We start from the raw sequence: 14,409 nt of genomic DNA on the forward strand, positions 1-14,409 counted from the left end.
AAGTGCACATAAAAAATTATAATTGATTTACAGCAAAAAAGATGAATAAAAAAATGAGGAGCAGTGTTTCTCTACAGATACAACCCGAGACATTTAAAGCAAATAGCAATGCAATACATACCAAGATGTACTTGGTTTCTCAACATTTAATTTAGTAAGAAATAATGTCACTGTAACTTGTCAAGTATAATAGTATGCTTGCCATTCAGTATTCACACACTTCCAATAAACGTATTTTCCATTAATTAAATAATTAAAATAATCGATTACTTGACTTTTCAGTTCAGTCGTAAAAGCTCCACAAAAATTTTAATAAGACATTCTCTTGACACTTTAATATCAAATAAATTTTATACAAACCAGATTAAAAGATGAAAGATGAATATAATTTAATAAAATTTACTCAATAATAAAATATATGTATTTTTTATTTCTTAAATTCTTAAATATCATATAAATATTCTATTAACCACACTCTGGACATTTTTTTTAAGGTAAAACAAGATCTCTTGACCTCTTGGCTTTTGCCCACGTAATTATTTGCTTTAAGACAAGAATGATCTCCATTAGTGATACCAACCATCTACTTGTTTGTCAATTGACGAGAATAATTGCTAATTTTATTTTCACTAAGGATTACGTGATTGAACATTTTACTACAAAAAGATTCTAGTATTAGGGTAAATGCAAAATGATCTTCTCCCATGCTTATATCGGTACCCTAAACAAAAGAATTTGTTACTAGACCATGCCTAGTCATAAAAAACTTAAAATTTCCCTTGAACATATCTAACATAACTAAGTTACAAAACATTGGATGACCATACATATAAAATTGAGATTATAGAAAAGAAAAAGAGGTATGGTTTATTAACATAACTAAGTTACTAAACAAAAGAGGTATGGTTCTATTTTGATGACATCAGGATGGCCAATAGATGAAAAAATGATGAGAGCTTCACTTCTTGATTTGGTGAGAAAGAACCTTTTTCCTCCAAGACATGAATTTGCCTAGCCTAGCCAACTTTGGATAAAACTTTCAAAAAGGCGAAATTGAAAACATTCATTGTACGCCACTCAATTTGGCCCAGTCTACGAACTGCATGCCACCATAGATGTTGTTACCAAATCTCACACCTACAGTGAATGCCATTGCAACAAGTGGGACCCTCTTTGCCACTGGAGATGCCTCAACAAGGCTTTCAAGTCCATTGATAATTTGATAACGAGTGTTGGATGACACAGCAAGAAAGAATCCTGATCATGAGAAGGAAAACCAATGAAGAAAATTAAGTATCAATGGTAAAAATCATAAAGTGGACTAAAATATTAGTAAATCTTTACTAATTTTATTCTATTTATTGATATCATATCCAAAATATCCTTCATTTACTTGAGATTCTATTTCCAACGATCCTTTTTTATTCTTAATATCAAGCTTCACTGAAGGTAGTTTTTAAGAAAATAAAATATTTTTTTAAATAATATCAACTTTGTTAATTAGTGCATAAATTAGTTAGTTTTGTTTATACTTGAGGATGGAGGGAGTTTTGTTTCAAGTCGTATATGATATGTTTATTGACTTTTATATTAACTATCTTAAAAGTCATAAAAATGATAGAGTATAGAAATTAAACTCTAGCTTATGTTTCTCTCGTCTACCAACTAAATAACAGAAGATCGTGGTAATCCTCTGTCCATCTTGCCAGCAAGCCAATCAAGAAATAAATACTTTATTGAAAATAATAGAAACAACCTTTTTCTTTTAATAAAAGATAAATGAAAACGGCATTAACATAGAAACCTTTTTCTGAAATTAAAATTCAGGCATTTTTTCCGACTCTTAATACAGCCAAGCCAACCACAAGAAACTGAATAAAATAAAGCATAACACATTGGAGACAGAAATTCTGAATAAACGGGACAAGACATACCCCAAAGAGCAGCACTTTGCAGAAGAGGAGGCACAGGTATGTCATCTTCAGATTTGTTAATGCTCCTGTCGCAAATAAACCAAGATTCCTTACATAATGTACAAAAGAAAAAATGACACTGACAAACCCTCATAAAAGAAAATGCATTTGTAAATGTGCCTAAAAACAGATTCAAGCATTTATGATAATAATGTAGCCAACAAAAGAATTGGTCAATATGATATATGTTATAAAATTAATCAACAGAAGCAATCCTGATAGGCATACCTTTTGGCATTCATGATCATATTTGCGATTCCTTGACCAATAATACCACATCCAAAGCCAACTGATCCATATAATGCACCCTGAACACATAATGTCAGGTATTCGCAAGAATAAACTATCACCAGAAACGAAGTAAAAATTCAAACAAAGATAGCAGTATAGCATCATAACTAAGATCAAAAGAAATGGATGCATACTATTCCATGCAGTCAAATAACCTATATTCTGCAATAAATTAAATAGTTATTTATCAGTTCAAGTTTCAGAACACAGGACACCTTGTAGAAGTATGTGGCAAGGCGCTGCATCACAGAGAATTTACATCCTGGCCTTTCAGCTTCAAAAACACTGCATTCAAATAGTAATTCAGTATCATATCAATAATTTGACATTCAGTTAGAACTCTGAAAAGTATGGAGATGTTTATAATCAATTTTATAACAACTAAAAATTTCACTAGGCATAATCAAGGGAGAGAAAACAAATTCTTCCGGGGGTTCCTTGAAGAATCATTCTTCATAATTACTATAAACAAGGAATCAAAATTTAAGAAGTGAATTGCTAAATAACACCAGCCTCCATTTACAATTTCACAGAATTAATGGTTCTTTACACACCGAATACAACAAAGTCATCAAATGCCTTATCCACAAGGTGAGGTTGATTACATGGATCACACAACATCATTCTAAGATACATTACGTTTGCTATATCAAAGATGCACAAAAATGGTGACATTGAACTGAAATAGAATTCACACATTGGGACAAAACCGACAAATCATGACAATCACACATTGAGATAACACTATTGAATTCACAAGATTTCCACCCCTTTGCAAACACTAACCTGCTAGGAAGGGCAGCACAGGCGTGCTGAATTTGTCCAAGCAAACCTTTAGACAGAGAAGGCTTGCCAATTCGAGCATAGGGTGCTAAAAGACCCACCAAAGCAATGTCAACAACCACTCCAACCAGAAGATCAGCAGCGTACAACTCAAATTCAGCCCAAAAATCCTTGCCCCTCTTCTGCATCTCTGCAAACGTTGCACAACAGGAGTCTATAACAATCTACACAAGCCAAAACAAGGATAATCAAGTCAAAACATCAAATCCAAACAAACAAACTAAAATAAAAGCATTCAATCAAGTTCACATTAGGTTTTAAAAAACAGTCCACCACTGGTATTTCAGCCCCAACATCAAGGTTTTTGGAGTCTCTGTCATTGCAACAGAACCACAATTGTGGCCACATTCGCTATATTTGATCGCAATTTCTTACAATTTCAAGGAACAATGATGAAAAAGCCACAATGAGACCGCAATTTAAAAGCTTCGTTCACATCACAAGCACAACCGTATTATGATACTGTACCATCCGGGTCGGATTCCGACTGGCAAATGTGGCCCGACCCGATCTCACTTTAGCCCTCTAGCCTTATAGGCTCAGGGCTGGAAGGCAAGTGTACCTTCCCGGTCGTATTCCGACCTGTTTTCCCATTCAGCAATAAGGTCGAGCAGGATCTTCTGCTCGGCATTAACCCGATTGAAGGGCCAGCACAGACCTAGTCGGTCATAACCCGATTAGACCTGCCAGTTGGATTTCCCCACCTATAAGGGGATTACTCGGCATCTACCCGACTGGACCCTCGGTCGGAGTCCGACTGACTCGTCCCCACTAACTCCGTGCCCTCGTGATAAGAACGGTTAGGGAAATCCCTTCATTCTCGGGGCTCAAGAGGCCCATGAACGACGTATCATAAAACCCAAAACCCTAGAGTTGAACAAGCAGATTTCACTTTTGAATGCTCTGACTCGGAGGCTTGATCTAGGAAAAAACCCTAGTCCACCCTTTGGCCGGAACAGATACCAATACAACAATTCAGTTGGGACATAATTTTGAGTAAATTACTCCAACACTACCTGAAGTTTTGGGAAATTGCACAAACATCCCTTACTTTTTCTATCCCTGCACTCCTTATACATTACATTAACCTCCCTTAATTATTTTAAAAAATAAATAAATTGTTCCGGCCAAGGGGTGCGCTAGGGTTTCGTCCTAGGTCGACCCTCAAAGCCAGAGCATTTAAAAGTGTGATCTGTCTGTCTCAACTCTAGGGTTTTGTGGTACGTCGTTCATGGGCCCCGAGAATGAAGGGATTTCCCTAACCGTTCTTATCTTGATGGCGCGGGGTTAAAGGGAACAAGTCTAGTCGGGTTCTGACCGACTGGGTCCATGCCGAGGACCCAGTTGGATTAATGCCGAGTAGTCTCCTTAATCCTTATAGGTGAGAGGAATCGAGTTCGCAGGTCGAGTCGAGTCATGACCGACTAGGCCTGTGCTGAGCCCTTAGTCGGGTTAATGCCGAGTAGAAGACCATGGTCGCCCTACTGCCAAATGAAGGTGCAGGTCGGATTGCGACCTGGACGGCATACTTGCCTTCCAGCCCTGAGCCGAGAAGGCGACTGGGCTTGTGGCCTGATACACTAGTCGAGGATTACCCGAGCGGAAGGTCAAGTCGGATTTTGACCTAGACGATACAGATAGTATGTGTTAAATGTTTTGGTTATATCAAGCTATCATTAAGAAAGATAATTAGTCGATTAACCATCTCGCAAAGTCTGTCCAGCTTCTGGTCCCTGAGTTCATCGCGCTTCTTGAGGTGAAGGTCTTTCAAGGAGTGTGCGACGGCGGCGCCGATGACGGAGACAATGAGGACGCGGTGGAGAGGAGGAAAGAGGTTCCATGCCACGGCTTGCTCGGCGCTTAAGCCCCCGCTGATGGCGCGCGCCGCGCTGGCTTCGTCGGCGTGGAGCCCTGTCCCAATGGCGCGGATATCGGAGGGACGACTTCTCCACGCCGACGAAGCCAGCGCGGCGCGCGCCATCGGCGAGGGCTTAAGCGCCGAGCAAGCCGTGGCATGGAACCTCTTTCCTCCTCTCCACCGCGTCCTCATTGTCTCCGTCATCGGCACCGCCGTCGCACACTCCCTGAAAGACCTTCACCTCAAGAAGCGCGATGAACTCAGGGACCAGAAGCTGGACAGACTTTGCGAGATGGTTAATCGACTAATTATCTTTCTTAATGATAGCTTGATATAACCAAAACATTTAACACATACTATCTGTACCGTCCAGGTCAAAATCCGACTTGACCTTCCGCTCGGGTAATCCTCGACTAGTGTATCAGGCCACAAGCCCTCTCGCCTTCTCAGCTCAGGGCTGGAAGGCAAGTGTGCCGTCCAGGTCGCAATCCGACCTGCACCTCCATTCGGCAGTAGGGCGACCATGGTCTTCTACTCGGCATTAACCCGACTAAGGGCTCAGCACAGGCCTAGTCGGTCATGACTCGACTCACCTGCGAACTCGATTCCTCTCACCTATAAGGACTAAGGAGACTACTCGGCATTAATCCGACTGGGTCCTCGGCATGGACCCAGTCGGTCAAAACCCGACTAGACTTGTTCCCTTTAATCCCGCGCCATCAAGATAAGAACGGTTAGGGAAATCCCTTCATTCTCGGGGCCCAAGAGGCCCATGAACGACGTACCATAAAACCCAAAACCCTAGAGTTGAGATAGACAGATCACACTTTTGAATGCTCTGACTTTGAGGTTCGACCTAAGACGAAACCCTAGCGCACCCCTTGGCCGGAACATAAACACATTACACTATGACCCCATATAAAAAGGTTATCGTAAACTTTAAAAGTAAGAGGTGTATGTGTAATTTCATGAAACTTCAAGGGATGTCCGAATAATTTACTCCATAACTTTCCCATGTACCCGAAACAAACCTCGGTTCCAACTTTGAATAGAAAAGAAGGGTCCGCCAGCATTCGATTTCTCAACATAGAACAATGCTGCATCAGAAAAGACAGTGGCCAAGACGAACCCTGCAATAACAACAACAAAAAAGAGGCAAATTGAGTGCAAGCAGGGAAGAAAGAAAAATCGATTTTGAACCCAAAAATCAAAACTTTTTGAAAACCCACCTGCAACTCCAAGTAACGAAAAAGAAACATTTCCCGAATGCCAGTGGTCCTCGCTGCCTCCACCATATCCGGAGGCAACTTCACGCCACGAGCTTCTGATTCTCTCAAAACCTCTTCAAACTTCAACAAGGGTCCGAATTCTTCATCTCCTTCTCCACCCCCGTCACCGCCACCATATCCGGCTCCACCGTCACCTCCACCTCCGCCGCCGCCGAAATCGGGTTGATCGTGATTGGTTTGTAGCAATAGGGATTGCGGGGGAACGCAGTGGATCCTGAAGGGGCGGTTGGTGAGGTGCAGAACGATGGGTGGGGTGTGGGGAAAGTGACAAGTGTTGAATTGGGGGAGTGGCCACGTGGCGGCGCTGTTGGAGATGGTGAAGGTTGCCATGTTGGTGTGACGGAGGAACAAAAGTTAAGTTAATGTTTGTGTTGTGTTGGGTGTGAAAGAAGTGAGGGAGAAGAAGAATGAGTTGCGAGTTGGAACAGTTACATAGATCGACTCAAGAGTCACAGACAGACAAATTCCAAGTTATAATATTTATAAAAAAAAATGAAATCTTTAAGCGTCGCCTGAGAGATTCGAACTCTCGCGGGGAAACCCCATGTACTTAGCAGGCACACGCCTTAACCACTCGGCCAAAGCGACTGTTGTTGTACTTACCTCTTATGTATTATTTCTCGAAGTATTCCTACAATCCACTTTGTCTTAAATATTTATTCTCCTTTTGAATTTACTGAGTTGTTTGAAACAACAATTATTTTACGATGGTTGAGTTGTTTGTTCAACTTACTTTAAATATGATTCACATGAGAGTATTGGAAATCTTGCATTTTCGAGTTAAATGAAAAATTTTATTTCGATAAAAAATATTATATTATTTTTATTTATTTATTTAATATAGTAAAAATAATTAAGAAATGTTAAGTTACTTTTATTTTGTTTATTTAATGTAATGATTTTTTATTTTAAGTATTTTTTAAAAAAATTTATTACTAATTAAATAGATTTTAATTATTTTTAAGAATCAAAATTTTCAAGATTTATGATTTCTAAAAAATTATTATTTTTGGATGTGAAAAAGTTTCCTGCATGTCAAATGTTCCCTTACATATTTATTTTTGTACCAAATAGCATCATTGTTTGATTTTTTTTAATTTAACTAAAGTTTACATTTATTTTAGGGCAACTAAATTTATAATGGATAATTATTTTTCAATACATAAATTATATTCTAATTAAAATTTATAATAAATAAATATTTTATATTATGATATAGGTCTATTTTTATCGTAATTTTAAAAAATATTTAATTTTAATTTAAAATATAAATAATAAATTACAAGATAAGAGGTTAAAAAAAACTCTTTCATTAAAAAAAGTAATTAAAAAATACTTTCATTTGAACTTGCAATCTAATTTATATATTAGACCCTTTTGGGTTTTAAGTTGGTCAATAAATAGTTAATTGGTTTATATCATTTATACTTAAAAGTTTCTTTGTACTTAAATGCTTGAGACCATATGATTATGGACCCTCCTAGAGTCGAGTCAATCATGATGGTGTCTATCAATCACAAATCAATCGATTAGAGACTAATTGAATAAAAATACCTGATAGTTAACTAATATCTCTTAACTTATTTTAATCATATAATAATAAATAGATAAATCATAGAAGATAATAATAAATAATTGAATATAATTCGTATAATAGAAAATGTATCTAATGATATCATAACCTATAAAATATATTATCATAACCTATAAATGATAAATAATGGAACAATTATTCAAGATAAATAAGCCAAAAGATAATAAACAATCTAGATTATTAAGAATTAGTGATAGAAAAGACAAAAGAACTATATAATGACATAACTAGGTTTTTTCACTCATTATCATACACTTAGGTATATAAAGAAGGAAATTTTTTTTCATGTTTAAGAACCACAATTCTTGTGAAAATCCCAAAAATCAATAATCATAATTTGTAGAAATAATTAAAATGTGTTTGATTAGTCATAAATATTCTTAAGAATATTTATATTTGTCACTTAGAAATCAATGATTTTTATTGCATTAAATAAAAAAATAAAAGTAACATAAAATTTTATTAGAATAAAACTTTTCATCTAATTATGAAATGTTAGATTCTCATCTACCGCATAAAACAATTTCGTGAAAAACAGATAAAAATCATTCCCAAAAAATAATATTTTTTAAGAATATTATTTTTAATTAATATATCAAATTAAATGTTAATTTCATATTTTTATATTAATTTAATTGATTAAAAACATATAATCAAGCAATTTAAATTTATATAATTAAATGATATATAAAATATGCACTTGTATAATGCTTCCTATATTTTGCAGTCCTTTTTGATGTGAAATAATATATAGTATCTCACTCACACATCAATGTATACGGAGACACCAATATACTATCATTCCAGCATTTTCAACTAAACAAAGTTTAAAAGATGCAAGAATTAGCAGACATCATATAACTCCAAATTGCCGATCCTAACAACGAAATAGCCGCATAAATGACAAAGAACATGCAACATTTGCTTGTCATTTATAAAGAAATTACACTATGTCACAACTATACAGTATTTGTCATGAATGAAATAAGGTATGCTAGAAACACAACTAGTGAGTTCATGGTAAACAAAATTCGTTTGTGAGCTCTCCAACCTTTGTAGATGATTCTTTCTTCGATGACAATAATGTTCTTCACAAATGGGGTCTAAAATAACATCTTCCACTGTCAATATCTCCAAATGAAGAATAAATTTATACGGATGATAAATACAGAAGCTATTCCTCGAACAAACAGGACAATTTGTGAAATTGCCTACACAAGTGTACAACAAACTTTACACGAGGGAAAGAAATGGAAAATGTTCACATATGCAAACTGGTGAAATAAAAAAGGAATAATACATTAAGAAACATTTTCCTTCCCTTTCCCTCGTACAAAAAATTTAAAACCACACAACACTGCTATATGTATATATGAATAAAGAGGGACTCTGGTTTCTTGATACTCAAGTAAAACTTTCTGAGAGTTTGGACTTATGGGAACGCCGTGCCCGCTCTATGGACGCTCTCGGTGTGGATCCGGTGCGGTTGAGGGATTCTGGTTGAGCATCCGAAGGTCGGGGGACAAGCTTACACCCTATTTTCCTGGCAACCAACCGAGGCGAGCTTCGGGAACTGTGAGATTTGGTCACAGTTTTCATTTCTTGCTTTATTTTACTGAACTCTTCTTCAAGTTCTCCAACTCTAGAACTCATCCTATCCATATCCACCTTTAAGACCTGATTTTCGCGCACAACGGTCACCCATCCATCCCTTTGTACAATTTCGCCTGCCATATCGCCTAGGGCAGTTATAGGAACAGGAGCAGCTGCCGGAGCGATTTCGCCATCCAATGCATTGAGACATCCAGCTAATGCTGTTCTCAAATGCAGTTGTTCAAAGAACAGCACTTGAAGAACAACTCTGAGGGGTAACCTATCATTTTGTGATGCATGAGCACAAGCATGGATTGAGAGTTTCTGGTAGTCAATGATGTTGCATAGTTCTTCCTTCTCTCTATCAGAGAGCCAAGGATGAGCCTGCACAATACCATAAGCAGTCATCAAACTAACAATCCATGACCACAAATAAGCCTTTATGCAATAGTTTTTAGCTCAGAAAAATCAAACCTTGAAATATATGTCCAGTGCCCTGTAAAGCCCATCATGCAATAATCTTGATGATTCGGGGAGAGCCTCTGCAAGTCGGCGTATCTTTTCCGGTTTTAGATTAACATCAGAAGCAATTTCTGCAATGTAACTATCTATCAACTTGGCAACTTTCCTTGATGATTCAGATGATGGCGATGCTGATGCTTGCAGGTCACGCGATGAAGGAGAAAAGGAAGTTAAATTTGATTCTGTAGATATAAAGTAATGGACTATCTGTTCAATACAGTCGGTGTTATATAATGCATCAGAATCTGAATAAGTAGGAATCAAAAGACTATCCAATGTTGCAAGTTCCAATTGCATCCCTATTCTCCTCTCTAAAGAATCCTTGCAAGTTTGACTGACATTCAATATCAAAGAGACACGAAGAAGTCCCAGCAGGAAACGACAATAAGATTTTCCCTTCTTGTCAGGAAGAAGTTTCTCAATGCTTTCCAACAGAACCCTCTGATCAATGGTGGCAGGCGTCAAGCTGAAACTCGCAACTGTTCTTGTCTTGCCACCTTGTCCACCCTGCCACCGGCCCAAACCCGGCAAGTGCTTCCTAGAATAGTACATTATGGCACCAGCAAGGCTTTCAGGTCTTATACCTCTCGCTTGCATTGTCTTTATAAGCCTCTCAAACAAACTCACGCTGAGATATGAGATATCTTCAAACCACCAATCGGATTCTGAGCTCCGGATTCTAGCACCAGTGTTTATACCATTCCAAAGAATGCTTCCACCAGGGCTTTGAAAACTACCATACATCATCATGGGCCATCCAAACAGACTTGGGTCCGTGCAAACCATCATAGATAGAGCATTCAAACACTTGCCCACCAAATGAAGCTTTTCGGCTCTTGGTAGAACAGGCTCAGAACTTTGGAGAGCCAATATGCAATCTTTCCAATTGCGCAGTGTGTTTTTATGGAAAAAACTCTCTGATCTTGACAACAAGTTACCTTCTCCAAATTCATCTGTCATTTCAAGGTATTCTGCAGCGCAGTGGACCAATATTACATTTCTGGCTGTCAGTTCCACACGAGACCCGTAACAGAATTTGGCTGCAATTAAGAAAGCGTCACGACCACCAGGAAATTCTTCAAGCACCATTGTCAGAGTCTTGTTATCAGTATTCTTGGACTCTTCAAGTGCTCTAGCAATTTTTCCACATTTTGATACAAGAGGGAACTGCAGATCCATGGCATATCTTACTCAAACTCCAATGTAACAGTATACAAGTAATTTTTCATATCAAAGGCATAACATTATGACTACCATAAAATGAATCCTTGAATTACAGAAATGCCCACTAGCTCATCATACAATTATGCAGAGTCCAAATTGAAAAAATAGGAAAAACCAGTACCCAAAGCAATTTTTTCACAATATCTCAAAACTAACTTTTCCCTCTTAATTCTGATGGGGGACCTAGCAAAGTAATTTAGACAAAAACTGTTCAAGACATGTGCTATACCTCATCTAGTAGCATAACTTTCAAAACAGCGAGTCAAACGTGTTTGAAAACTAAATAAATTCTTAGCTTTATCCCTAACTGTACAGTCAAGCATTACTAGTTAATACACCAATGGAGGTACATCATGAATTACATGATTACATCCTATAACTTAAAAGCAAAATTTTACAACCATCATCTTAATTCTTAAATAACACCAAATGAACTGAAATACAATACATTAAGAATTTAAGACAGACTTGCCCCTTTCCTATCTCAACTTAAGCTGAAGGAATTTCAAAGTCAAAGTCCAAAATATAAACCAACAAGAACATGTGAGAACCACACAAATGGATTCCAGCGTAGAAAAATATGCGAGGTCATAGATAAACTGGTGGTATTGTACCAAATTCCAATGTATAAATAAAATTTATGGTGAAAGGTGTAGTATTAGAAAAAGTTGGTATATCTAACAAGTCTATTCCAATTCCCTTATTTGAAGAGGAGAGTTAGTTTCTACACTTAAACAAAAAGAGATGGAAGAAACCAAAAGCAAAAGCACAAGCCATAAATCACATCAACTGGGTTCGATCAAATTTCAAAGAAAACCACAAAGAGCAAAAGGATAAACCACAACCACAAAAAAGCCCCACAACTATTTCTATTTCATATAACCATAGACCAATGAGGGAGGAGAAGAATTCTGAAAGGAAAGTGTGTACCTTATGAAGATGGAAAGTGACACCCTCGATGGAAACAGTGAGATCACTTGGCAGTCCACCATTGCAGAACCTATCAAAACCACAAATCCAAAAAATTAACAAAACAAATCACATCAAAATCTCTCTCTTTTTTTTTTTCTTTCAATATACATGTCTGACTTGGACTCCACCCAGTAATCAGGTAAACAAAACGTGTCATTTTCTCACCAGTCAATTGAAGAAAAGAAGGAATTGAACTTCAAAAAATGAAATTTTGTGAGAGGGAATACCAGTCACTGCCTTCTCGACGAAACCCAGAAAGCTTCCCAGCTGGAGCCATGGCAAAGACCCTCTTTTTTCCCCGTTACTCTACCAACATCTTTTTTCCCCGTTACTCTACCAACACAACATATTTTTTTTACCTAAATTGTCAAAAGAAAAAGGTATAAATGAATAGTTGGAAGACAATGAAGGGAGCAAGAATAGAGTACCCACTGAGTGTTTCTTTTACATGAAAAAAAAAAAAAAAAAAAACACTACCCTCAAAAGTATGGTACAAAGAGCATAGCCCCCAGAAATAGAAGAATTAAAAAAACTCGGAAATTGGAAGAAAAAGAACAGAAAATGACGCAGGATGATCACGACGGCATAAACGGTCTTGGTAAAGTAAAGCAAAGTTAAATAAAAAAAGGAGCGGCAGTTTCGTAAGTTAAAAGCCTTGGCATAAGTAAAGAACAAGAACCATATATTAAAAATATTGTAGCCATAATAATAATAATAATAATAATAATAATAATAATAATAATAATAACAATAACATGAAGTTGGTGAATGGAAATAAATGAGAAAGAGCATAGGGAGCGTGGTGGAGGCCAAGGAGAACATTACAGATCAATAAAATGACAGGCGAGTGTGATGTGAGGTGGAAATTAATTTTTGTCGCTCTGCTTGTTTTCTTCTTTCAATTCTCTATTTTATTTAAAGATTTGTTTGGTTATTCTTTTGGGGTACTTTGGCCCCAACAGAATCATGTCCAATTACAACACGCGTGGCTTTCCTTCTTACCTTAACGTGCTGGCCGAGTGGTTGCCACTTGCCACTGGCCGGCGTTTGGTGAGAAGGGCCCACTGTCCCACACTTCAACATGCCTCCCATCGTTTATGCTTTCTTTGGTTTGATTTCAGTGAGACTAAGGAAAGTGAAATACAATAAAGTAGAGGAAATAATTATTCATGTTACATTTTTTTTAACGAAACAAGTTTAAATTTTTAATGATGTGAGAGAAATGGAGTGAAATTCAATTGAAATAAAATCTCATTAAAGAAAAGTGAATTTTCTGGTTAAAATTGATTAATTTGGTTACTTACTATTCTATTATAACCAAATTTAACTAATTTGTACATTAATTAAAAATTAGTTAATATTATTTAATTTTGTTAATATTAATTATAAATTGTCCTTTTTTTTATACTGTTCTTTATTGGATTTAATTTTTTGAAGATAAAAAATTTTACAAAAATAATTGTAATGGTCTCACGTGGACTTGATTCTAAAGTCTTAATATGTATCTACAACATATGAGATTCTCTCTAATATCTCTTAGAGTGTGATTGTTTCTGGGATTAAAAATTCATTTTCAAGAATATGAACACACGAGTGTCATATTCCAATATTTATTTGAAGTTTTGAAAAAGTATTTCAGGATATTATTTATTCTCATAAAAGTACTTACAATATTGTTTTCTTCATTTCCATTCTCACAGTGGAATATGAGAAAATTGCATTCTCACGAGAATGTGAAAAATTATATTTTAATTCAATCATTCAAATATTTTTTATTTTAATTTTTAAATTATTATTAAGAATATTAGAATCCTACTAAACACATTTATAAATATTCCCGAAAATAACATTCTAAACAATAATATTTCTAAAATTATACTGTTAGGAATATAATATTATACCTCTAAGGATCAAATCAAAATGCAAATAGTCCAATGATGAAGAAAATTTCTAAAAACAAGCAGGGAAACCTAGGACTCCAAATTCCAGAAAACATTCTTTATCTAGAATGCCCTCTTAGTCCTACATATTGTCCGTATGAATTAAATACTGGTATCTTTATGAGTCATTAAATGTTTAAGAGCAATGCTATCAATTTTCTGTATAAAAACGCGCTCCATATTGTTTCTATTCTAAATGTTAAGAACATGCTTATTTTAAAGTTAAACAGGATTGGTTTTTATAAATTAATTTTAAAATATTATATGTAATTCTTGCGTTGATATTGAATTAATCATAAATTTTACACTT

The 14,409-nt window shown here is 36.1% G+C and overlaps 2 protein-coding genes and 1 non-coding gene across 3 annotated transcripts; all 3 read right to left on the reverse strand.

Moving 5' to 3' along the window:
* Positions 1-753: 753 nt before the first annotated feature.
* Positions 754-6,805, reverse strand: RER1 (reticulata-related 1). Its single transcript, XM_020375446.3, has 7 exons — positions 6,195-6,805; positions 5,997-6,095; positions 3,051-3,271; positions 2,480-2,549; positions 2,202-2,281; positions 1,935-1,999; positions 754-1,257 (listed from the first exon to the last, which is right to left on the reverse strand). The coding sequence occupies exons 1-7, from the start codon at positions 6,582-6,584 to the stop codon at positions 1,064-1,066; spliced, it is 1,119 nt and encodes a 372-aa protein (XP_020231035.1). The 5' UTR covers positions 6,585-6,805; the 3' UTR covers positions 754-1,063.
* TRNAS-GCU (transfer RNA serine (anticodon GCU)) lies at positions 6,761-6,842 on the reverse strand. Its single transcript has one exon. It is a non-coding gene; the product is annotated as a tRNA-Ser (tRNA).
* A 2,136-nt stretch (positions 6,843-8,978) lies between these two features.
* Positions 8,979-12,947, reverse strand: LOC109811629 (Phototropic-responsive NPH3 family protein). Its single transcript, XM_020375414.3, has 5 exons — positions 12,637-12,947; positions 12,387-12,518; positions 12,118-12,187; positions 9,916-11,130; positions 8,979-9,825 (listed from the first exon to the last, which is right to left on the reverse strand). The coding sequence occupies exons 2-5, from the start codon at positions 12,434-12,436 to the stop codon at positions 9,253-9,255; spliced, it is 1,908 nt and encodes a 635-aa protein (XP_020231003.1). The 5' UTR covers positions 12,437-12,518; positions 12,637-12,947; the 3' UTR covers positions 8,979-9,252.
* Between the last annotated feature and the right edge of the window lie 1,462 nt (positions 12,948-14,409).

Source organism: Cajanus cajan, chromosome 10 (genome assembly GCF_000230855.2).
Source record: "Cajanus cajan strain Asha chromosome 10, NIPB_CcT2T_4, whole genome shotgun sequence".
Taxonomy (NCBI): domain Eukaryota; kingdom Viridiplantae; phylum Streptophyta; class Magnoliopsida; order Fabales; family Fabaceae; genus Cajanus; species Cajanus cajan.

What these genes read in the sequence shown, in the direction of transcription:
- LOC109811629 (XM_020375414.3), bottom strand. Translation starts at nt 12,436, where the DNA reads ATGGCTCCAGCTGGGAAGCTTTCTGGGTTTCGTCGAGAAGGCAGTGAC. An exon ending in TCACTTTCCATCTTCATAAG is followed by an intron (nt 11,131 to 12,117) that starts GTACACACTTTC and finishes ATGGATCTGCAG; the next exon opens with TTCCCTCTTGTATCAAAATG. An exon ending in CACTGGACATATATTTCAAG is followed by an intron (nt 9,826 to 9,915) that starts GTTTGATTTTTC and finishes GGTATTGTGCAG; the next exon opens with GCTCATCCTTGGCTCTCTGA.
- RER1 (XM_020375446.3), bottom strand. Translation starts at nt 6,584, where the DNA reads ATGGCAACCTTCACCATCTCCAACAGCGCCGCCACGTGGCCACTCCCC. An exon ending in TTCGTTACTTGGAGTTGCAG is followed by an intron (nt 6,096 to 6,194) that starts GTGGGTTTTCAA and finishes TTGTTATTGCAG; the next exon opens with GGTTCGTCTTGGCCACTGTC. An exon ending in ATGATCATGAATGCCAAAAG is followed by an intron (nt 2,000 to 2,201) that starts GTATGCCTATCA and finishes TATTTGCGACAG; the next exon opens with GAGCATTAACAAATCTGAAG.